Source organism: Solanum tuberosum, unplaced genomic scaffold (assembly GCF_000226075.1).
Source record: "Solanum tuberosum cultivar DM 1-3 516 R44 unplaced genomic scaffold, SolTub_3.0 scf00225, whole genome shotgun sequence".
Classification (NCBI taxonomy): domain Eukaryota; kingdom Viridiplantae; phylum Streptophyta; class Magnoliopsida; order Solanales; family Solanaceae; genus Solanum; species Solanum tuberosum.
In genome coordinates, this window is record NW_006239149.1 from 664,763 (window position 1) to 691,320 (window position 26,558).

General features: G+C 37.0%; 1 protein-coding gene across 3 annotated transcripts in view; it reads right to left on the reverse strand.

The window, feature by feature from the left end:
* LOC102586412 (protein DDB_G0276689) overlaps positions 1-26,558 on the reverse strand; it is a 73,480-nt gene that overhangs the window by 36,378 nt on the left and 10,544 nt on the right. For all 3 annotated transcript variants that reach the window (XM_006356569.2, XM_015313004.1, XM_015313005.1), the window contains 5 exons: positions 21,212-21,636; positions 15,084-15,207; positions 12,912-13,007; positions 12,715-12,786; positions 9,760-9,897 (listed from right to left, as the gene is read on the reverse strand). In XM_006356569.2, coding sequence (XP_006356631.1) covers positions 9,760-9,897; positions 12,715-12,786; positions 12,912-13,007; positions 15,084-15,207; positions 21,212-21,636 — 855 coding nt within the window. The remainder of the gene's footprint in view (positions 1-9,759; positions 9,898-12,714; positions 12,787-12,911; positions 13,008-15,083; positions 15,208-21,211; positions 21,637-26,558) is intronic.

The window sequence follows — 26,558 nt, forward strand, 5'->3', positions numbered from 1 at the left end:
GAGGAGGGGGTGTGGGGGGGGGGGGGGGGGACGATTGGGCCGTAGTAAAAGTAGTAAAATCCTCAAACCACCCATAATCACCCAAGAACATTTTGGAGAAGATAAAGGGCGATCTATGGCATATTTCATCACTTTTTCATCAGGAATCTTCGTAAAGGTGAGCAATCAAATTTCCTACTTTTGTAGTTCAATTCCTAGATCTTAGCGAATGTAATTATGGCCCTAGGGAAGGGCTTGAATTCATCCAAAGGTGAGAAAAATCTAAGTTTATGAGGATTATAGAGTGTAACACCTTGGTCTATTCTTGAGAATGGTTATTCCTGATTTATTTACCATAATTCACAAGCATAACCATGAAATTTGTAGTTCTAGGTGTATTATTAGTGGGAAAGTCCTGGAATAGGTGGAAAAATCACGAGGTTGGCCTAGGGTTTGAGATTTGGAAATCCAAAAATATTTAGGTCATTTGTGATTGATTTTGTATTATACTATTACTAGTAAGGCGCGGAAATTTAATGTTACGGAATTTATAAAATAATAAATATAACCTATTAGTCATTTAAAGTAAAACACTACAAAGGAAGTGATAATTATAACATCTTATCATTTATCTTTCAATCAATCATCTTTAATTTGATTTTATAATTTATCATTTTGCTTCAGAAAGTGTTACTATTCGATATTTTTGAGAAGTCAAATGCATCAACCGGTAATATTAAATATTCTAATAAATAAATAATCGTTGGTGTAGAGATAAATAAATTGTAAAAGGTAGGAAAAAGTGAACAAATATTCTAATTCTAACGTGTAGAAAGTTCAGCCCTACCTTTTGTTTTACATATATCATTTTAAAGTTCCCATTTAAATGTATCATAAGTAATTATTAAAATGAAAATTAAAGAGAAAATGTATCATATTGGACAACAATATATTCAACTTATTATATATACTTGAAAGGGAAAAATATTACACAAAACAATTCAGTTTGTTTGGGTGTTTTTTTAAAAATCAACATACCAGAGTGATGAAGTTCAATTTGAAACTATACTTCTATTCCAATCACAGTGTCAAAAACACATCTATTACTTCAAGAAAAGTATTTACAACTTGGAGTAAACTTGAGAAATATGTTCATACTTCATATTGAATATGAGCAATTAATTATTGTGTAGTTATCTATTTCTTTCGGATTAAAAGATGTTGCAGTCTAGTCATATTCCTCTATAGGTCATCCGGCACATCCTTAAACTTATGTCAAAAGTTTATTAATTTTTTTCTTCTTTTCCTAGTTCACTTCGCACATCAAGGTGTGATAAAGTTTTTAAAATCTTTATGTGTTTACAATGACATACCAAATTTGAATTTTGTCTTCAAGATATGGTAGTACAGATCTTTAAGAAATTCTTTTACTCTACTTTCAACAATTTTAGTAGAGAAAACTTGCATGAATACTCAATTAACATGTGTTATTTAATCTGTACTAACAAATACTTATACTTTGAAGAAACATAAACAACACAGTTTAAAAGATATACTCAAAAACAACAATTAATAAAATAAGCATAAATTAATGATTGTAAAAAAATATCAGGATCTGTAACAATAGAATGAAACAGAAAGGAAAAAATCAAGCCCACTAAATGCATAGTGTACCGTTAAGAAAATTATTCCCCTCTAGTACCCAAGGTTTAAAGGAATAGATCTTCTCAGGATAGGACGACTCTATTCACCAGTGTATTAATACAAAAAACAATGGTGAAGTGAGTCACTCAACAGGAGCAAAGTACACGAATATTTAATTGTGCAAAAGAAGAAAAAGAAGTAGTTCAGAATTTTTGTTGTTTTAAAATGAGAGGAAATTCCTCTATTTATAAACAACAAAGGTTAGTGTGAACAAATATTTATTATGCCTTATCAGAAAGGTCACAACTCTTTCGGAAAGGTCACAACCTTTCATAAAAGTCACAACTCTTCAAAAAAGTCACAACTCTTTAAAAAAAAGTCGCAACTTTTCAAAAAAGTCACAACTTTTCATGAAAGGAAAAGGCTAGTTTTGGAAATAAATAAATTAAAAGGAAATCCTGGATTCTGGTGGCGCCACGTAGGCGGACCTAAGGTCCTCTTATATATATATATATGATTTTAGGCCAAGAACAAGCTAAACTTTCAAAAAAGCAGTCAAGGTAGGCTAAATTTTGTTAACTGAATAGGTAGACCTATATTCTATTTCATAATACTCTTGTAAATGAATGGGATATTTCATGTATAAGTCTTCGGGCACGGAGTCTGGATGGCTAAAGATTGTTTTTTATTGTTGTTAAGGCGGGAAAAGATAATGACTAGAGGTGGTTTTTTAGTTCTTGATTGTTAACCTGGAATTTACTTATTGAGGTGGTTTGGTGGTAATTGTAAGGTAAATGTTATGAAATTGCTAGGTTATAGCCATATTCTAGGACTTGTGGTAATCAAGGGGAACTAAATGAACGGAAAGAGTATTTATTTATGAGACTAGGGAGGTATATCCCGAGGAGCGAATGTGTATGCATAATGGGGTTCAGTATTGGGCTATTGATATATAGGTGATAGTAGTGTGTTTTCCGAATTATGTATATATGCATGTTTACTGCTTTATAGTATCATTTATACAATACATGTTAGAAAAACTACGGGATAAATGTGAAATGAAATCATGTTGATAATCTTGTGCAATGAACCTGTTTATTTTACTTGTGGTTTCAAGTTTTGTTGTTCACTAGATTGTGATTGTGCATGTTGTTTGTGATTGTTGGTTGGCTCGAGTACCATGTTGGTACAGGAATACTAACAGTTGGTTCGAATACCACACTTGTTATAGTACTAATGGTTGGCTCGGACACCACCCCTGATATGAATACTTACACAGGTTGGCCCGAATACCATGTCAGTACACTAACAGTAGTTTATGTGTGGTTCCTATGAGAGAATCGGGTTTGTTTATTGTGTTATATTTGTCACAGGTTGGTCCATGAGTGGTCGGGTTTGTGCTTAAATGCTGGGATAGTTCTCGTATAAACCAAGTTTGCATGTTAAACACTATGGATGATGTTTTAGAGACCCTTGGTGGTTCGGGTTACTTGAAAGGTGTGTTGAATCATGTACGACTTGTTGTGCTGATATTGTTCATGATTGTTGTGTGTTGGCTGATAGAGGATATTCTCCATATCAAGATTTGATCCCTTAAGATCTTCAAGATAATTGTTGTAATCTAGAATATCTTTTACTTCTTTTTAGTAAAATACATGATTTTATAGAATCCCAGATTTCATGGGATCTAAGTGATTCTATTTCACAATCTCTCATGTATATAAAGCCTTGTATATGACATAGAAAGATATGAATAAAATTATTATTTTTTTGAGATAAGGGTAACTTTTGGTATTCACAAAAAATTCATCATCCAAGGGATGATGAATTGGAAACTTACATCCCACATGGTGGTGGCACACCCTCAAAATTATTCCACATGGAATCAGAGCTTTAGGCTTATTCCTTACTAGTTTATTCATCTTGTCTTGAAATATTATTTTTTTTAATCTTTATCTGCCCAAAGATTGAAACCATTCAAGAACCATGCCAGAAAATGTGACTGCTGCAACTATTCCAGCCTCTAGAACTGTTTTTGCAACTGTAGAGAATAACTCTACAGTTTCATCTGGTGATCTGCAAAACATTCAAGCCTCTTATCGGTTGAATGGAAATTACCTTAAATGGGCTCAACTGGTTAGTACCTTTTTAAAGGGTAAAGGGAAAATACGATACCTTCTTGCTACAGGACCATCTAAAGAAGACCCATGTTTGATGCATGGGATGAACATGATGCAATGGTGATGTCTTGGTTATGGAACTCTATGCTTCCAAAAATCAGCGATAGCGTTATGTTTCTGAGCACTGCTAAGGAAACTTGGGATGCAGTGAAGGAGACGTACTCTAAAGTACATGATGCTGCCAGGATCTATGAAATAAAAACAAAACTTTCTGCAGCAAAACAGGGAGCTCGACCTGTCACTGAATATTCTAACTTTTTACAGGGGTTATGGCAAGAAATGGATTATTATCAATGCATTCAAATGAGTTGTAAAGATGATGTTGTAATTCTGAAAAAGATTTATTGAAAAAGAAAGGATTTATGATTTTCTTGCAGAATTTGATTCCGTGAGAGTGCAAATCTTAGGAAAAGAAGATCTTCCATCATTGAATGAGACAATGGCCATAATACGGACAGAAGGACGGAGGAGTGTTATGCTTGAAACTCAAATTAATGAAGGATAAGCTCTTGTAGCAAAAGGGACAAGTTCAAAAGAATCTGAAGTTTCACAATGAGAGAGCACCATCAAGCCCACGGGTTCATACAAACCGCCATTCAATATGGACAATCTTTATTGCACTTATTGCAAAAAATATCGACACCCGAGAGAGATGCTGGAGACTCAATGGTAGACCTCCAAACAGAAACAATAGTGATGGAAAGCAGGCACATTTAGCAAGCAACCCTCAGGCTGATGAAACAAATCCACACTCAACTTCAGCAGGTAGTTGTTCATTGGCCTTCACAGGTATTTCTTGATCTTTTGTTACTAATGTCTCAGACAAACTCTCCAATATGGGTGGTTGATTCCGGGGCAACTGATCACACATCCAGTTCCTCTCATCTCTTCATATCATATTCTCCTTCTCCTAGCTATAAAAAAATAACTATAGCTGATGGTTCAGTTATTACTGTAGCTGGACAAGGAGACATACCACTGGAGAAATCCTTGATACTTAGAGATGTCCTTCATGTCCCAAAGTTATATACAAATCTCATTTCTATCCAGAAAGTCACCAAAGATTCCAAATGCCAAGTAACTTTCTTCCCTTCATATTGCTTATTTCAGGAACAGAACACGAAGGAGATGATTGGGCGTGCTAGTGAGAAAGGTGGTATTTATTGTCTGGATGTCCACAATGGTAGAGATACAACTAAGAATTCCTTATCTAGTTCATTCTTGTCTGAATCTGTTATGTCCAATAAAGAAAAAGTATGGCTTTATCATCGTCGGTTAGGTCATCCTTCCTTTTATGTAATCAAAATGATGTTTCCATCTTTGTTCAAAGATTTGATTGTTGAGTCTTTTCATTGTGATGATTGTGAAATTGCAAAACACAAACGTACTTCCTTTCCAATTAGTCACAAAAGATGTCAAACTCCATTCTCTCTTATTCATAGTGATATTTGGGGACCCTCTCCCATTCTTAATATTTCTGGTGCTAGATGGTTTGTGTCATTCATTGATGATTGTACAAGAGTAACGTGGATCTATTTGCTAAAGCAAAAATCAGATGTCAGTCAAATTCTTCCTACCTTTTTTAATATGATCAAAACCATGTCAATACTCCTCAACAAAATAGGATAGCAGAGAGAATCTTCATGTGTCAATACTCCTCAACAAAATGGGATAGTAGAGAGAAGAAACGGTCTGTTACTTGACATTACTAGATCACTATTGTTTCGTAAAAGGGTGCCAAAACAATATTGGGGGGAAGCTGTCCAAACTGTTGCACATCTTAGTAACAGAATGCCATCAAGAATTCTGAACTTTAAAAGTCAACTTGACACTCTTAGGAATTTCTTTCCGAGTTTTGAAATTTCCAATAAATTGGTTCCTAGAATCTTCGGGAGTGTTGCCTATGTTCATATTCATTCTCAAAATAGAGGCAAATTAGACCCACGTGCTCTTAAGTGTGTTTTCATAGGATATTCTCCTACTCAAAAAGGTTACAAGTGTTATCAACCATCATCAAAGAAATTCTTTGTTTCAGCTGATGTTATATTTGATGAGAGTGAATCCTTTTTTAATCATTCTTACAATCAGGGGGAGTCACTGAAAGGAAAGGAACCTCTAGACTTGTCACTATTTGATTTTTCTATTTCTGGTCGTGCCAAATCCTTGCCTGAGTCATCATTTCTTCGGTCACCTGAGTATTTAAATCCAAATGACCTCATTGAGTCTCCTAATTTGGATATAGATAATGGAATTCTAGAAAATAATCTACCATTGCAGGTTTATTCCATAAGAAAAAGGCTAACTGATCAAACTACTCAGCTAAGGTTACTGCTCCTAGTACCCATCATGCACCTGTTGAACCATTAGAAACACCAAACCAAACCAAACTGATCATGAAGAACCTAACCAACCTAATTATCTTGACCTTCCCATTGCCCTCAGAAAAGGAACCAGAACTTGCACACAACACCCTTTGAGCCTTTTCGTGACATATCAAAATCTATCCCCAAAACATAAAACTTTTCCCTGTAACCTCCACACAATTCCTATCCCCAAAAATTTGTCTGAAGCATGGTTTACCTCGCTCCATTCTTGCGAAAAAATTCCTGCCAAAAAATACTTGTGAAGACAACATCACGATCTGAAAGAATGGAGCGAGGTAAACCATGCAACCTGAATTGTTCTCTATATATATGTAATTAGGGTTAGTTATTTGTATTATGTAATTAAGAATCAAAACTACTATTTTCTGGAGTCTTGTCCTCTCCATACGGACAACTTTATTGGTTTAATTGTGTTTAAGATACTTACACAAACTATTGCCAGTAAAGCAACTTGCTTTGTTCTATTTCTTCAGTTCTGTACTTCTGGTTACTATCACATTACAGTGTAGGTAGATGTCTAACTGTCTCAGCATCCTTTCCACATAAAGGACATATGTTGCACAGTGGAATTCCCCACTTTGTCACATTGTCGGGAGTCAAAACAGCCTCTTTAATAAAAAGTCAAGTGGAACATGCCACTTTGTGTGGCACTTTGGCTTTCCATATGTGCTTCCAAGCCCACTTAATAATTTGAGCTCTAGTTTGGTTTGTCAGCGTGTATCTCTCTTTCACCTTATATATGCCCTTGCTATGCCCATTCCACCAGAAGCAATCCTCTCCTCTCTGTAGTCCTTGAAAGTTCTCCAACAACTTGTACAATTCCGTCCCCAATCATTTAAATGTTTTCTGAAGACCAAATACCAGCCACATTTCAGCAATTGTAGAAGAAAAATGTCAGGAAATAAGCCTTGTAAACTATCAGGACCCATCCATTTGTCTAAAAAAACGAGTCTTGTTGCCATTGTGAACCTTGATAGTAGATTGACTTTTAAGGAATGGCCAGAAGAGCTGACGGATCTCCAAAGACTAACACCATAAGGGGTAGTGACTTCTTTAGTTGCCCAATTGTCCAGCTCCCCATATTTGTTCTTTATGACATTACACCATAAAGCTTGAGCCTTCTGTGGGTAGATCCATAGCATTGCACCTTAAGAGCTTTGCTCTGGCACTTAAGGTTCTTGATGCCTAATCCACCTTGCCTTTTGCTTCTGTTAATATTCTTCCATTTGACCAGGTGGTAGCCTTTCTTCTCCTTGTTGCCTTGCCACAGAAAACGTCCCCTGATTTTATCCAACCTTTGAACCACTTCCTGAGGTATATGAAGTAGGAACAACATGTGAGTTGGTAGAGCATCTCGGACAGAGTTTATCAAAGTTAGTCTACCTCCCAGTGAAAAACATTGTGATCTCCATCTAGTCAATTCTCCAAAACTGGGTTCGAGATATCTATGGATTATGACTTTGCTCCAAGATATATAGATGGCAATGTGCCCACCACTCCTCCCAGAATCTGTGATAGGTGCTCCATATTGGAGACCAAAATTGGAAAAAGGTAACTCTTATACCAGTTTATATGTAGACCAGAAATGGCTTCAAAATAAACCAATATCAACCTCAGTATTGACAAGTTTCATCAGCATATTGAAGATGGGTGATCTCTGAATTGCTCCCACTGTCTTTGGCAACTTCAAATCCCTGCATCCATCTTCCCATTTTAGCAATATTTAACATATTTTGTAGACCCTCCATTGCTATGATCACCCTGTCTAATCCCTCTGTGTACACTGAAGGTAATTCAGTGAGATAACGAGGAAGGTCAAATCTTCCACAATCAAAGGAAAGACATAGCATAATCTGGGAGGATTTATGTCAGTCTAAAAACTAATGGCCACAAGAATACAGTTATGACCATGAGCTAATGGCTAATGCAACTCAGGCACACCACCAAATATTTTGTTTTTAGAATGAAAAAGGAAAATCTTTTGGTGGTGCAAGTGGCATTAGCTGACCAGTAAAAGTTAATTGTCCAAGTAATATTTCTCTTTCACATGTACATTGTATAGATATAATGCCAGTCTTGAAATTAACAGGTTGAAGATAGGATTAGCAGACCTAAGTATTGATGAGACTCATGAGAGGGTCACATTGTCTCTTGTTTCTCTCAGATTTTTTCTATTTCAAGATTGCCTCACTTATTTAGGAATGCCTCTTGGAGACAGTCCTAGATCTACTGCTTTTGGGTTTCTGTCCATTCTCAACTGCCTGTAAGCCTCGTCTCCAGTCTCTAATATGAAATAATGGAAGTTTCATCCACCAGCGAATCATTATGTTATATCCGATAAGAATTCTGAATTAATATCACTGAATATTTTTGAAAATGGTAATTGTTGTAATATCACTGAATATTTTTTTTGATAAAGTAATACCACTGAATATTTCTTTATCATTTGCGAGAGCTGTTTTAGCATCGTATGGATAAATTCTCAACTATGAATGTGAATCCATCTAAGCAACAAGGCGGTTATTTTTTAAACGCCTGCTAGAAATTCTCATGTACTAATCTTAACATCGGGATACAGCCTTCTAACTGATATATCTTACTAGCATGTTGCTAAGATAAAGTGGCTTTCATGTAATTTTTATTTTTTTTATGACCTTGGTGTCTGGGCCAGCTTTCGCGCACCTCAACTAATTCCATGGGATACCTGCCACCTCCCATCAGCAACAGGTACCGAGTAACTTTGTCCACCAAGGCTAGGACAAATGGGAAGAATCACCTAGTGTTTTTTTGTCTCCGCTAAGTTTTGAAGCTAAGACCTCAGGGTTCTCAACCACTTCCTGTAATTCTTTGTTCAGGAATTTCAAGAAGCTTTGGTAAGAACTGGACTGAGAGTTGGAAGTATTTATGATTTTTGATCTTTTGCCTTTCCTACTCTACATTAGAAGGCAGCTCTCCAACTTCTTCTATCAAATTTCTGGCATCGTTTATTTATTTATTTTTATAAGAAACAAATGCCAAGTTTCTTGCTTTATCTAAACAGGACTCTGTTTTTGGTGGTCAAAATCCAAGCAGGAAGGATTATCCAGAGGAAAATTGAAGGTGCATATCATATATAACTTTCTCAAACATTAATATTTCCTTGTTATTATACGCCAAAAAGAAAAGGAAAGAGAGGCATGAAAAAGATATAAACAAAAAGAGATATACTTACTTCTAACATCCAACAGTAACAAGTAACAACTACTGTTAATTTGCAGTACTTGAATCTTGTAGCCAAAGCATTTTTTCCATCAATTAGAGAATTTATTCGCACGGAATTATGGTATGGGATCATAGAGACAAACATGTAATAAGATCTATAGAGAAGTAAGCTATCAAGTAGAAAAATACTAAGCATTACTACGTACTTTAACGTGCTGAGAAAATACATTACTGAAAATAAGGGAAAAATGGCATTTAACCAAAGGGAAACTTAGCCATATAGCACAACCCATACTTGAACCAAGATTATAATTAACAATACAAGTAAATCGAGGAATCAAGAGTTCATCACCTAATGCAACCCCACTCACCTGTTCCAGTTGTTCCTGTAGACGCTTAAGGACGCGCTTGATTACAGATATAACTGCTACTTCACAAATCTGATCCCAGTAGGTTGACCCAATTTTAGGGGAATTACCAGGGTAAATCTCTGACAACATAATTTGTGCCTGCATGCACCCAAGTTGAATTGTAACCATAACAGGATAAGCTCTTAATTTCAACTAGAAACAGGAATGTGGAGAACATGGGAATATAAATGTTTATTCATTTCAATAGAGGTAGATATCAAAGACTAGCTGGAGATTGAGTCGACATCCAGGTCTCCAGTTGGGGCAGAAGCCTTTATACATGAGTCTTAACAATCCACACAGAACTAGTTTTTTGCATTCTTAGTTTAAAAGGATCACCCACATAATCTTAGTCAGAAGGAATCTTAATGACTGGGAAATTGTATTTCTAGTCTAAAACTGCACCACACTACTGAGGGCTACCATCTCAGATATCAGGAGTTTTCATGACTGGTTTATCTCTTTTAAAAGGAAACGTAGATTGATGGTTACTTACACATGCTTCAACTCCCCAACAACATCCCCCCCCCCTGTTTTACCCCAAACCCGACCACTCCAACTGGGATTTACATCCCAGAGGAGTCTTCTCCATAAAAAGATGATATCCTAACCTCATTAGTCCCCACCCCTTCCGTTTATCTGAGCTTGGAAGACCATTTGGAACGGCAAAGCACCTTACAAGGTCAAATATTTTGTTCGGATTGTGGCTAATGGAAAATGCATCATCCTTGATAACTTATGAGGGAGAGAGCACCCATTTTCATAATAGATGCATTTTTTGTGAGGAAGAAGCAGAAGAGATCAACCATCTCTTCATCCATTGCAAAATCTCTAGTCAACTGTGGAATTTGGTATTCAAAATTTTGGGTATTAATTGGTGTATGACGAGATCTTTTTCGGAGTTTCTGCTTGCATGGCAAAGAAATGAATTACTAAACCACTCCTTCCCATCTGGTACAACATTCCTGCAGCCATACGTCGGGTTAATTGGAAGAATGGAACACTAGAATTTTTGAAGACAAGAATGATATTGTACTTCAACTCAATAAAACTCGACTTTCTGATTTGAGTACATTCCATGTAATGCCACACATCAATAAAATTTACCTTACTAAAAAAGATCGCCTAACTAAGATCTAATATTTCTAGTCCAACAACATACCCAGCATAATCCCATAAAGTGAGGCCTGGGGAGGGTAGGTTGTACGCAGACCTTAAACCTACCTTGGATAGAGAGGTTGTATCTGCTAGACCCTCGACTCGATAATAAAGTGATTAGAGGAGAAAAATAACAAAGAGCTATAACAAAATAAGATAAAAAATTAAGCACTGGAGAGTTGCATTTGAATATATGAGAATTAATAAGAGAAAATAGTCAAATGACCCCCCAACCTATTACTGGATTCTCAACTACACAGTTATACTTCATGGAGGTCCTATGACCACACCCCCCCCAAACCATTTTAAAGTGAAATTAATTATGTCCTAAAATGTCATAACCAATCATGTGTCGTGTGGTGAAACACATGCGCTTGACACGAATATTTCACCATTTATTCGCTATTTTTAAAAAAATTATCTCCAACAAAAAATTTCATTACTGTCAAAAAGGTTGCGGCTAGAACTACACCCGCCAAGATGAACACCCATCTCTAACCTGGCTCCATCATTGAACCATGGCCCTGATACCATGTGAGAAATATAGGAAAAAAATATTATTGAATTATTGTTGTCTACATTATTACAGAGAGACCCTATTTATAGACACTACAATAGACACCTTTTCCAACTAGGACACTGCAATACAATCATTTTCTAAGTAGGACACTATAGATTATTCCTATTACTATTACTATTCCTATTTCTATTCTAAGTAGGATTGTATATACCTATTACTATTCTAACAAAAGGAATGAGATGTTATGAAGGAAAGGTTAGTAGCTCACAGATGATCAAGATGAGATGTCTTAGCCTTTTGTATTTTTGGTGTAAGCAAGATTTAGTGGGGGAAGTAGATAGCTTAGTGGAGTTTATAGGCCAATTGTAAATTTTTGAAAGTTTGTTTTGGATTTTGAGAATGATGGCACCCCCTGGAGGCTGAGTTATCAAAGGTGCACTTAAGCCCTAAATCGAGGCTCAAAACGTGTTGAGCGTTTCGCCTCGCTTTATGTGCACTTCAGTGTCGTCATCAAGGTTCTAAGACAAACTTTTCCTTGTCAATGAGCCTCTTATGAAGAAGTGACACTAAACAATTGATATTTCATTTTATCATCATCTTTTTTCATCTTCTTTGGTCATGTATTTGTCATTCATGTTTATAATTATTGGTCTTGAACTAAACATATACATTTGTAATATTTTCTCCCTTTGCGCCTTTTTTCATTAAAGCCCACGCTTTATTTGCGCTTTGCGCTTAAAGCCCCCACGGACCTTAGAGCTTTTTTTTTGTCATTCATGTTTATAATTATTGGTCTTGAACTAAACATATACATTTGTAATATTTTCTCCCTTTGCGCCTTTTTTCATTAAAGCCCACACTTTATTTGCGCTTTGCGCTTAAAGCCCCTACGGACCTTAGAGCTTTTTTGCGCTTTTCGCCTTTGATAACACTGCCTGGGGGTTTGTAAATCCCTCCTCATCAGCTTCTTGACGAGTTCTTTTGAGTGAATACAAAGTTACCTATTTCAAAAAATAAAAAGATAAAAGGATCACCAGACAACATGAGTCATTGGTGAATCGGGTTATGTCCACTTGGAAAGATACTTTATAATCATCATGGATTAGCAAGGAGGTCAACCCCAACCAAGAAATAAGAAACAGCAAAGACATAGAAATGATGACCAAACTAGAATAAAAGCAATCGTAGAACTGAAATGAATTGTACTATGCAATACTAAGCACAGTTGTGGTACATACCTGACTTAAAAGCTTACAGGATATGCTTGAAGATTTTGCAGAAGTTGCAGCTATATCAATGCACAGGAGAATCTTAAAAGAAAAGGCAAACATATCAGCGTACAACTTCATCCATGAAAAACGAGTAGGCATGCTGACATGCATAAAAACATGAAAATGGGGGGAAAGAGACCGAGAAGAGGGACAGGATATCTTACAGCTGGTAGAGGACCTAGCTGAGCACGTAAAGAAGAGAAATCCAGTTCTTGGACCGGAGAAGTTCCATCAGCAGCACGGCAAACAGCATCTTCAACCTTACAAAAAAAGTGACAAATATATTTTTAAAATGTCTACAAGTTGAAAGTTGTCTCAATTACGCATAAAATAAATCCACTTAGTTGACAACCATCCTCATTCAACAAACACACTAACACCATGACAAAATTAAATAGGATTATCTGAGCGGAGGATTGTATCAAAACAAATGTTTCCACAATTGAAGATAAAATAGGAAGTCTTGATATTGTAAAGAATCCTTATTGAATTGATATTTATCCACATTGGTCAGTAGTTTACCGAAGTGTTGTTGCAGTTAATATTGCAGCTGCTTCTGGAACCATATGAAGCACTAGTCATGATAAATAAAAATGTATTTTCTATACCAACTTAAGTTTTTAGATGAGATGGTCACACAACTCAACTTTGGTATCCGGGCAAAGCTAAAGTCGTAAGTTCGAGTCTCACTGCTACCCAATGTATAAAAGAATTTCCACATGCATGAACTATTAAATAAAACTAGGTCGCAGGTGAGGTGGCGTGTTGAAGACATAATTAAATAAACAAAATTGTGCACTCTCTAACAAAAAATAGATAAGATGACTACACATTTCAACACCCATTATCCAAGTTGAAAAGCATAGTCAATCCTTTTAACTCTGAACTTCAGGATCTTATAAGATGCCCACCACATGAAGAGCATATCATATCAAGAATCTTAAGCTCACAGAACTGATAAGTCCCTGTTCATTATTTTTTTAAACAAAAGAAGACTGGTGATAAATAATTCATGCAGATTATTGAAATTGAGTGAAAGCATCACTTCCTGGATTCACATCAGATCCGGCATGGAAAAATTTTTAAAAAAATAAAGAAACATCAGATCCTTGGAATCCAACATGGGAAACTTATAATACATGTACACTGTTGTTGGTCACAAAAGAATATGTAGTCTTGAAAAAACTGAACCGAAACTAGCATAGATCAATTCTCTTTAGCATTTGTCAGTAAAATACCTGACGTCTTGAAAGAATGGGCCTAAAAGGAGCGGAGCAGATATTGAGCATTCATATAGCCGACCAACTAGTTTAGAATTGAAGCGATTTTTTTGTGGTTGTAATGGCTGTCAAATAATAATGATGATGACAATGATAATAATAATTGAACTGTGTAATCACCTCATCTAACCATTAAAGCCATTAGAGAGGGTACACTTCCATTAAACTACATTTCCAATGCCTCCTCACATGCCGGCCTAATTCTTTTCATAGGCCAAGTACATGGCAGTTCTTTTTTGTGAAAGGTGGCAGCGATAATAAACTAAACTGTGATTAGCTCATCTAAAAGATTAAGTTATTAGGGAACATATGCATGCTCAAAAAATTTATAAAACATAAGTATTCTTCTAATCTTAATAAAATTGTTTTCTCTTCAAAGGCTCGTTATTTCTCTCTGTATGTAATACACTAGGTGGGCACTATCTTTAAAGCATATTCCAAAGAAAAAAGACACAGGAGCCCCCTTAAACCTACGCAATCGAAAACTTTTAATTTTTGGTGCAAAGGAAAACAGCTTAAAGAAAGCACAATATTGCAAGAATCAAATTCTGAATGGGTCCTTGTACTGTAAACTGCTATAACATTGTTGGAGAATAACCTGCTTGACAGATACGGAAACCTTCGGATCTCATAATCACAAATTGGTCAGTTTAGCATCAGTTTTAGTAAGGTGGTCTTAAAAGGAATCCCAGCATCAACTTGCTTAAAAAAAAATTATAATCCTTGTGGCCGAGTCAACTTACGTGCACCTCGACTAATTCCACGAGATACCTACTATCTCCCACTAGCACAGATACCGGATAACTCTATTGGCCAAGGCTTGGACAGATTGGAAGAATCACCTACTATTTTTTGCCTCGGCCAGGAATAATTTAACATGAGACCTCATTATTCTCAACTCACTTCATTGATGACTATGCCAACACCCTTGGGTGTTCAACTTGCTTAATTAACACAAACATTTAGGGGAGACATTAGAAAATATTTGTAAAAGACATAGAAGTTCTGCACAGAATATCAATTTACAGACACACAATCAGCAGATAAGGAACATACAGATGCTCTTCCAAAGGCGCTATCTACCCATTCAGCTAGCTCTAGTGTAGCTTTGTCTTCTGGAGGCAAAGAGAAACGGTTGACAGCCTCTTCTCCAATATCATACTTTGCCTTTTGCATACAGCTGCATTAACACAATAGAAAAGATATTGCTTGAATTAAAAATTGGCCGAATATCTATTGGTAGTAAGAGTGCAGATTAATGGGTAGTTTGATAACCTAATGTAACACTTAAACATATAGTTTTGATTTACACATACTACCGGAATGCAATGGAATCAAAGTTGTGATGCATCAGATATCTACCATGTAACTCTTTCCTCAGGGACAGAACTAAAGTTCTACTTACAAGATTGGTAGAAACCAATAGCTTTGATCCAGACCCCGAAATTTCTTAAGAACCACTGTATAAGTATAACCCCGTAGACTGTCTTAAGTAAAATCAAGATCTATAAACTCAAAATCCTAAGTCCACTTCTGTCTTTCCTAGGAATGCTAAATGCTATAATGAATTTTAGGATGCAAACTATTCCAATACCTGAATTTGGAATACCCACTTAACTTGGGTTCTAAATGTAATGATAATGGCAAAATGACATGTCAAAGAATCTAAATATCTAACTCAAAACATTAAATAAGGTTTCTTTCTATAACAGTAACCTCCCTTGGGGTTTATAATATTACGCTTAATTCCCTTTTTTTGATATCTATATCACAATCTAACTAATTTGCCATGTCCTTTAGTTAATTTTGTAAACATTCTTTTTAAAGAATTCCATTAGTAAAAACACAATACATAGACTTATTATCATTTGGGAATACACCTTTATATTGCAAGAATATGGTTTTTTTTCTTGCAATAGTTGTATATCTATTTCATAGATGAAACTATCAAGTATCAATCTGGCATTTTCACGTTTTTACAAGACTGCGCAAGCAGGAATGTAAATGGGCCCCTAGGTCGGTGGGACTTCAACCTCATCTCCTTCGTTTTAATCCCAAATTTTTCTCCCAAAAACCAGAGAAAATCAGAAATAAAACCCAGAGACTCTCCATGGATGTTGATGTTCTTAGCTCGGAAGCTTAAAGAAAGTTTCTCTACGTAGTGAGCGTCGTCGTGGTATAATTTACCCCATCAATTATGTGGTGTATCTCAGTAGGTGTTGTGGCAGCATGGTTTTAGCTGTGTATTGAGTTTGTGGCAATGTTTCGAGTGTGTTTAACTGGTAAGAACCATCTTTTAGCGGTTTACAGCTACCTTAGACCCCGAATAGTAATTTACGGTGGAAATTTGTACCGATTGTCGGATTGTCGTAGTAATTCTTGTTCTTGTTTGTTGATTGAGCTTACCACTGTAGTAGTGTCGTGGGTGTGCGGGTAGAGATGAGCTTACAGCGTGGAATCATCAAAAAAAAGTATGTTAGGCTATTTCCTTCTTTCAACATGTTCCCTTAAAGCTTAGGAAAGATATTGAGATGTAGTGATTACATATGGGGCTAGAGCATTACCAATAAGGGTATATTTATTGGAGTGTATCTGTCGAGCTTATACGGGCCCTGGTAGGTTGTATCGTTTGTTTTTTGTACTTGTCGAGCTTATAGGGGACCGGGTAGGCTATTGTTGATTATTTTTTGTATGATTAGATTCAGGGGCAGGTCAGTTCACACAGATTATTTTTGACTCGCCTACCTGGTTACTTTCAGTATATTATGATACTTGTTGAATTATTTTGTTGTCTTTCATGCATGGTACATTATTTCGTATTGACGCCCCGTTGCTTGGGGGAGCTGCATTCATGCCTGTAGGTCTCGACAAACAGGTACACAGGTTTCCTAAGTAGTGTGGCTGAGTTCCAGCAGATTGGTCAGCTCCAATTTTTCTAGAGTTGTTAGATCAAGAGGTTTGTTAGTCTTTTGTTATGTATAGCTAATGGGTAGGTCGGGGACCTGTCTAGGCAAAGTATATTACTCTTAGAGGGTTGCAGACTTGGGATTGTGTAGATGTGCGTTGTCGGCCATGTTGGCCTTGTTGTTTTGTCATTTTAGCACAGCGGCTTGTCGGCCTTGATCGTATATGTATATATGTGTTCAGGTTATATATTTCTAGATATTATGGTGGCCTCGATGGCACGCATAGCATTAATTGATTATAGACAGCTTGGTGACTTTGATGGCCTGCACAGGATTTAGTTTTTGTTCTATATAAATTGTTGGGATTCGCTGAGTTTACCACATGTTATGTTGACAGGGGACCTTGTCGGCCGATGGCTTATTTTTAAGCCGAGATATACTTTTTTGTTTTCTTGATTTTGTGGTTGGTATTACGCTTACAGCTTAGTTGTCCAGGAAGGATTGGCTCGAGGTCAAGAGTCACACCAGGTACCAGCTGCGTCCCTAAGTTGGGGTGTAACATTTTGTTTCCATTACTCTTGAATTTAACATCAGAAGAAACTAATCTTTTTATTTTTGTTCCCATTTGAATCTGGCCTTCTTACACACACTATCAGATTTCAACCTTCTAGCTTGTCTGCAGCTATTAACTGTAATGAAGTTCCAAAACCACCTCTCATGACCCAGGAAATTTGCCACTAACATTTTGCTTAATTTGATCTAGCGCTGACAAAGGCGCACTTAAGCCCTAAAGTGAAGCTCAAAATGTGTTGAGCGCTTCCCCTCGATTAATGTGTGTTTCAGTGTCGTCATCAAGGTTCTGAAGCATACTTTCCTTGCCAATGAGCCTCTTCCGAAGAGGTGACCCTAAACAATTGATTTTTCACTTTATCATTAAAAAAAATCAATTTCTTTGTTCATATATTTGTCATTCATGCTTATAATTATTAGTCTTGAACTAAACATATATATTTGTATTTTGTTTTCTCCCTTTGCATTTTTTATCAATTAAAACCCATGTTTTATTTGTGCTAAGCGCTTAAAGTCCCAATAGATCTCAGAGCTTTTATATGCTTGTTTGCTTTTGATAACACTGATTTGATCATATTTTGTGGAACCCAGACTTCTAGAATGGCTTGTTCATGCTCAATAAGAAGTGGCAATGCCTCTTCTTCTTCCCAATTTTCTACAGAGATGACTGAATTTTGTTTGGCAAAATCAATCGACCTTTTTCAATTACCTTGCTCTTATCATCATGTCTCTACTGCAGTTTCTGTCGCAACTATCTATGCCGAGTTACCCAATTTGGAACATCTACAATGGTTGCCACTGCTTTTGCAAAACAGTTCGGGTCTACTGCGCTTTGTATCTTCGCATGTGATGCAGTCTGAATTGGGAAGAGTTTGGAAATTTCGAAGGAAGCATCGCTGAAATAAGCTGATGAATTTGAGCCTTAAAAGTCCTTAAAAATCACATGGGCCGTTAAGTCAGGCCCAAGTGAATCAATAAAAGATGACCCCAATCAGGCTCATGGTACTGGCCAGCTTGTTGCCCTCATTTATAAGAACCCTATGCCCCTCACGTGCCATTTCTCTACACAGCCTTCCATCTATTGAAGAAGTACACCCTACATGGTACTTGTCAGTAGAATCCCTATAAACATGGGATTTATGTACTTCGCAGAAGTAATCCCTTTTTGTCCACTGGAGATAGCTTGTACTGGAAACTCATATGCATCGTCTTTTCCAGTGACACCCTCAACTAAATCGGTGTGATTTCAAATCTTGGTTTGCTTTCTGGTCAAATTGGAATGTTGTAAGTGATTCCACTTAGAGTTATCGACAACTCCCTGGCTCCCTCCGAAAGTTTCTTCCATCATTCAGAACCAGAATTCTCACCCATTTTAAATGGTTTTTGAGTTCTGTTTTTTTCTTATGTGCCCACCCAACCCCCACAAAATTCTCCAAAATCTAGAAGAAAAAAATCTGTGCCACAAATAGAGAGGAATTCTAATTGATTTAATCCAAGTTTCCTTAACTCAAATGGAGTTCGAGGTGCTCCCCTCCATAGGGTTCCACCATTCTAGTTGAAGTCTGAGCTTTTTCCAGAACCATTGCCCTTGAAGAATTTTCTCAACCATGTATCTATTCAGGAATTCGAATTAAAACATCTCCATGCATCTCATAGATGTTCACCCCAAATATATCTTTCCAACTTGTTGATGACCATCTCTTTAAACCTTACGTCTGCCAGTGTGGGTCTTTCATGTGCCTCTTCTCCAAAACGCCCCACTAGACATCTCTTTAAAAGCCCATCCTCCAGAGCATCAGTTGTTTCAGAAATGTCAATTTTACCTTTGTTGTTTTTCAGCTCTGCTATTTGAAGGTTCTTGGCCTCACTAAGTCTCGGAAGGACAGCCTCTGTCAATTTTTTGGAGCATTTAATAAAATTCCGTATCTTAAAAACGATGTCATGCATTCAATGCTGATTCAGGAATAATTAGGACTGATCCTCCCCCTCCATTTAAGGACACACTGCTCATATATATCCCATGCTCGTTATGCTTTCTGGAAAAAGAAGTGCTCTGAATCCTGCTTTGTGGTTTTCCATCTGCTGACCACTTTCTTATGGTCTGTTGAGGCCTCTTTAAAAGTGAGGCAGATCCATTCCATGATCTTATTACTCATGATCGATCTCATCATCATCTTACGACTTCTTTCCACCCATTCAAACCACAGACTTAAACCCAGCATAAAATAGATCTTTTTCTGCACCCAAGAGTGTGACCTAGTGGTCAATGAAGTGGTTGAGAATCCTGAGGTCTCAGGTTCAAAACTCAACGGAGGCAAAAACACTAGGTGATTCTTCCCATCTGTCCTAACCTTGGTGGACAGAGTTAGCTGGTACATGTTGTTGGTGGGAGGTTGGAGGTGGGAGGTGGAAGGTATCCCATGGAATAAGTCTAGGTGCACAAAAGCTGGCCCAGACACCACGGTCATCAAAAAAAAAAAATAGATCTTGTTCTCCCCCATTCTAAAAATGAAGAATATAATATGAGGAAGATCTCATGAAAAGGAGAAGGTAGACTACCGCAGAAGGTGGTTGCCTGAGAAAAGAGAGGAAAAAAGAGTTTGCCGGTGGAAGGATATCAGGAAAGGAGCTATCCCCTCCTAGAGGGAAAGAGAGAGAAGGTCCTCAAAAAGAGTGTCTGGGAGAATTTTGTCAAGAGAGGAAGAAAGAGATTGCCGGTGGAAGGATATCAGGAAAGGAGCTATCCCCTCCTAGAGGGAAAGAGAGAGAAGGTCCTCAAAAAGAGTGTCTGGGAGAATTTTGTCAAGAGAGGAAGAAAGAGATTGCCGGTGGAAGGATATCAGGAAAGGAGCTATCCCCTCCTAGAGGGAAGGAGAGAGAAGGTCCTCAAAAAGAGTGTCTGAGAGCATTTTGTCAACAAAAGACTCTAAGGGTACTTCATGTATGCTTTAAGTGATATAATTATTTAACATTAGATTATTGAGTTTACATGGTTATATGAGATAGATGGTTTGCTCGATCCTGATTTGGATCATGACAAAAAGCTAAGGCAATATGGTCAATGTATCACCGGGACGATGCAACCCTACACCGAAATGTTAATTCTGCATCGGTCGTCCGTTTATTCAATATCCGCCATGCTAAGAATATGGGTATTAGGAAGAATATGCTTTCGTGAGAAGAGATGGTAAGCTTGATACGGATACAGCTGCTTATCACCCATCTTAAAATCAAGCAGTTCAGTTCAACTATACCTGACTTAATTCCCTAGAGCATCAAAGGAATGAAGGCAAGTCATTGATGTGAAATTGAAACCAGGATTCCAAAGGTATGGCATAAATTAAAGCATTTAACCATTACATGAAAAACATTTAAGATTAAATACAATTCAGGCTCACAAAGAACTATAAATGCAACAAGAGATAGAACTAGCCAGTAAACAAGAGATAAAAGTTGACTATGCAAATTCAAAAAGAGCAGTTTTCCACCATAAATACTTCTAGGTATTAGTAAAATTTCAGATAATCCCACTCTTTCAGAGATATTTTATAAGGCATCCCGAATATTCAAATTGATGAAGTAAGAGAAGGAATACAGTGAGGACAACTGGAACAGCCATTTTTAAGGTTTTTGACTCAGTTGTCCAGAAAAAAGGACATTTCAAAATGATATGCATCAAATTGGCGATGTAGAAACACCAATACTTACAGGTTTAGCAGTTTCGATGGGGCTGCACGTAGAATAGTAAGAGCCTCCCTCCATCTCCACTGTCTTTCCGAGAATGGCAGAAGGCACTGCAAAATTGACAAACGCCATTCCCAATCCTCAATAGATCTTTTCGCATTCATAATTCTCCATTCTATGGCTTCTTTAATACCAGCTGATACGTTTACTTCCCAATTATTTTCCTTCTCTGAGTTTGAAGATGGTAGATACTGCCGTAAAATATTCAACAGTTGCCCTATTAACATTACAACGGTCTTATTTTGTCCATCTTGAGCTGCATCCTCAAATTGTTGCTCCTTAGAGATATTGGATGACTCAGATGAGGTGCTTGATGAAGCACAAGGTGTCAAATTGAGAGAGAGACCATCCATATGCAGAAGAGAGATAATAATGTTCACCATCAATATCTGTGATTGCATGGAAAAACATCCCTTTGTTGTAAGTAATACAAGGACTGATTACAAGAAATGGAAGGGGCAAGACAAATATAGCAAACTTCAAAAATCCTTCCAACAAATTTAGAAATCAAAAATCAAACCACAGCCACACAAAAATAAATTTCTGTTGTTGCAATAATATCACAAATCATTCAATGGAAGTTGTTTTCACTCCCACTTTCTCTCAATTGGAAGAAAGATATTACTAAGACTAGCTTTGTTACCTTCTCCAAAATACTTCTTCCAAACTTATCAATCTCCGGAATTAATAAATTAAGACATAATTTATGTTAAAATCTTGTATCTATTCTAGAATCTTGTAGTTATAGTATAGGATCAATTACTTCATGTAATTATGTGTTCTTTGATTCTCGTCCCTATCTTAGAACATCTAAACTTAACTATTTAAATCCAAATAGCTGGAGAAAATATAATCAAGCAGTGTTCTCTATTCTTTCTCTTCTTTCTCACATAGTATCAGAGCGTTTATGAAATATTAGTCACTATGTATCTACAAGTGATGTCAGGAAGAAATCATCATGTTAATTTTCTGGCCACTGTTTAAGCCTGTTTTTCCTTAAGAGAGTGTTGCACAACAACCAACAGCATAGATAGAAACGCGATTCTCGGGCGAGTAGAACCCAGATGCCACATTGTCACATATGGGAGCAAAAGGGAAAATCTTCCAATGAGATCTAATCATGCACCAACGTGAGAAAAGCCTCCCAGCAACTTTTCAGCAAGCTATTTTCTCCCCTGGGACTCACCTCCTCAATCCAAACCTACCCATCTAGGTATCAATGCATACCAACCATTTCCTGACCAGGCAATTGTTGTCCGCCAAGTTTCAATCCTATCTTTTTTTACAGTTCTTGCTATACTTCCAGCACTTGGGATCATTATAATACTCTGTAAACTGTCTCCTACTACTGATTTGAGGTTGCTTCTTAAAGATTTGATATAATTGTTGAAGTTCCCTGGATACATCACAATGTCACACGAACCGAATGCTTTTGGTTATAAAATCATAGCTTCCAGCAACCCGAACCATTCAATCCCCACAAAACCCTTGATAGGTAATATGAACTACTTATCTTGGTTTTTATCAGTTCAATTATGGTGTAAGGGACAAGGCATTCTAGATCAATTAATTAAACAGTATGAGGATATTGATGAAAAAAGTTGGGAGAAAAGGGAAAAGGCTGATGCTCAATTATGCCTGGTGTGGAAGTCTATTTGATTCAAAGTGCATACCTCTGCTTTGTCCTTTCCAAACTTGCTTTTCAGTTTGGAGAAAGGATCGTGGTTTATACACAAATGACATCTCACTTTTATAATCTGAATTCCCGACTAACCTTTTATTGTTGAATAACCTTAGAAAAGCAGCAATTGGTTATATGTATCTACCCATCTTGGACAGGTTCAGGCAGCTATTGAAGAGTCTAATGAGTTGATGCCCACTACTACTGGCATTGACACCGCTACTACAAGTATTACAAACAATTGGAGCAATGTCAGAAGATGTTTTCAGTCTTGACACATATTAGGCTTGATCTTGATATAGTGAGTGACCAAATTTTGGTGAGCCAAACTACTCCTACGATGGATGATCTTTTCTGAAATCGGTAAAGTTGTACTCCTCAGCATTAAGGACATGTTGGAGACCTCCAAAAAGTTTCAGGACCAAAGAAAAGAAAAACAGAGAGTATTTACGGAGAACCTAACAAATCAACTAACTGTTCTACATCCTCTAGACTATTTTCTGTACACCAAAAATAAAAGTATACAATGCCATTCCACTTCACTTTCTGAATGGAATCAAACCTATCCTCAAAACATCTACTATTTCTTTCTTTCCACACTGTCCATCAAATACATGCTGAGACTATTCTCCACCACTTCTTCTGACTTTTTCTTCCCCATATTCTAATCCAGCAACTCAAAAGATCAGCAGTATGTTCCGCATTGTCCATCTGATTCCTGTTAAGCACATGAACAAAGACCAAATCTGTGAAGTTACTTTACAATGTAGGAAAAGGTGACTATTGGTCTCTTCTGCCTCATTACATAGAAAACATTTGGACACAATTTGGAATCCCTTCTTTTTCAAAGCTTCCTGAGTGAGACAAGCCTTCCTAGTCACCAACCAAGAGAAACATTTAACCTTAGAAGGTGCTACGCTTTTCCAGATCTGCTCCCAAGTCCCTGTTTCACATCTGATTGCTCCCTCACATTATCTTTATGAATTCTGTTCACTGAGAAGATCCCATCAGTTGCATTTTCCATCTGATTGTGTCAGGAGTTGGACCTGTGCCTTTGAAGCTGCTGATTTCTTACAAGAGTAGTGTCAACCTGTTCACTTACCAATCATTCAGATACCTTCTGAAGGTGATCTACCATCCTTGAATGGGCCAATTATCTGCCACTATAGCCTCAGGTTGACTGCAGAAAGAAAATAAATCTGGATAGGAAGTCATCAGTGTTGCCGGTCCAATCAAACATCTTCCCAGAAAAAAGATTCTACTGCCATTCCCAACTTATAGCTAATATTAACAGAAAATTTAGGCCAAAGATTCCTGATTGTCCTCCAAACTGAGACTTCATAGGTATTGGTGACTGTATTTGTACACCCATGACTACTTTGCCCATATTTGTTTTGTATCACTTCCTTCTATAATGCTTCTTCTTCCTCCACATACCTCCAAAACCACTTCATCAATAAATAGTCATTCTGAACTTTCAAGTTCCTTAGTCCAAGTCCCCCGGAGATCTTGTTGAGCTGGACTATTTCCCATTTGACCAAGTGTAGCCCTTTGTCAAAATCCCTTCTCAATTTATCTAGCTTGTTCAGTACTTCAGTAGGGATAGGAAATAAGGACATAATATAGGTTGGCAATGTATCTTAAACAAAATTCATCAGTGTAAGTCACCCCCCTAATGACAAATATTGTGTCTTCCATGTTGCTAATTTGTGTCTTTTTAATTATCCCATCCCTTTTCTCCTATGTGGTTTGCGAGCTATTGCATAGGAGGGTTTTACCCTATGCGCACCCAAAGGGTAGGGCTGTGGGTTTCCCTTGTCATCAAAAAAAAAAAAAAAAATATCCCATCCCATATCATCAAGTCCTTGTGTTCGTTACTCAAAGCCATGCCCAAATAAACAGTTACAGTTGGTAGTTGGTATGTTCTGCACCCAAATTTGGACATTCCCTGCATCTATGCTACTTCCTTAATAGCTAACAAAATGGTTTTCCTCAAAATCACATAAGCTTGAAACTGCTTCAAAAATAAAAAGAATCATTCTAATGAGGCTGATCTGTTCTCTGCATATGTATCATCTGCATAGAAAAGATGGCAGATTTCCATGTCCACACCTTCTATGTTGCTCAACTTAAAACCTGTCAACCACCTATTCTGAATGGCTATCCTCATCATGTTGTTAAAACCTTCCATAGCTATTATAAACAAAAAGGGTCAGAGAGGGTCACCCTGCCTGAGAAAAAAAAAAAACCACAGGTTCTCCATTTATCAAAATAGAGAATCTAACAGTTGACACAAAAAACAATCTATTTCAGCCACTCTCTCTAAAGCCCATCTGATTGGGGATGTTTTGGAGAAACTTCCTGTTGACATGATCATATGCCTTTTCTAAGTCAAGCTTATACATTATGCCTGGATCATCTCCTCTTAGTCTAGAATTCACACATTCACTAGCTACGAGAGCAACATCCATGATTTGTCTCTCCTTTATGAAAGTCATGATCTAATGTAACAGGAGCCTCACATTACATCAAATTACCGAAGAAATAGAAAATGATTATCATTTCCCAAAGAAAGATCATCTCATGAGACATTGTCACAAAGTTCATGAGGTCAATTAATCAGATTGTAGATATTTACTAAATTCCTTGCCGGTCTCGGAACATGTTAAATATGTAGCAAACTTGGTACATATGATTTGTATGAAACGGGGAATCTTAGTAGTTCATATGGTTGCCTACCTAAACTTTCATCTTGTTGGTGAAAATCTGATTCCCCACCTTGTAATCCTCTACCCCATATCCCCTTCCCCTACCCCTAATTTTTTTCAAAATGATTTGTATGAACCGACTTAAGGAGGAGTGTTAGAATGTTGTAAATATTCTAGAATCTTGAAATTATAAGATAGGATTAAACTACACTTACTGTAATTATGTATCATTGATCTCTTTCCCTTCTTAAAACATGTTTTAGTTACCTACCCTAATAGCTTGAGAGAATTATCAAGCAGTGTTCTCTCTTCTTTCTCGTCTTTCTCCCAATCCATACATGAACAGGAAATTAATGGCTGTCTCTATAACTTCGATGCAACATGATATGCTCCCTCCACATAGCAAATTGCTTTTCTACCTCTGTATGACCTCATCCTCACCTTAATTTCAACATAAAAGCAACGAAAAATAAGTCAAACGCTTACTGAGTTGACATTCCTGATATTCTGCTTATATTCTTATTTTGCCACAACCTCATGTAACTGATGTTAATTCAGCCCAAATGCAGACAAACCTGGTGCATCTTAGCTGGAGAAAGATCAGGATAACAAATTGAAGCGTGTCATGGCCAAAAAGGAAGAAATAGGAGGGGAGGCAGCACTTCTGACTACAGATTCTTCTGGGTCTTGCTCGGTGGTCCAGTAATGGGGAAGAAAAGGGGATTATGTCACATTTTATTCCCTGCCCTCTCAACTAGAGAAATATTCAAATATAATACTAGTCAATGATTCATGATAAATCCCCAAGAGCTAGAATGGCACAGTTCTACATGAAACCATTTTCTCCTCTTTTCCCTATATAACCCACACCTATAGTGGATTCCCGTCATACATATTCTCCTCCTCCTAATGGTTGGATTGG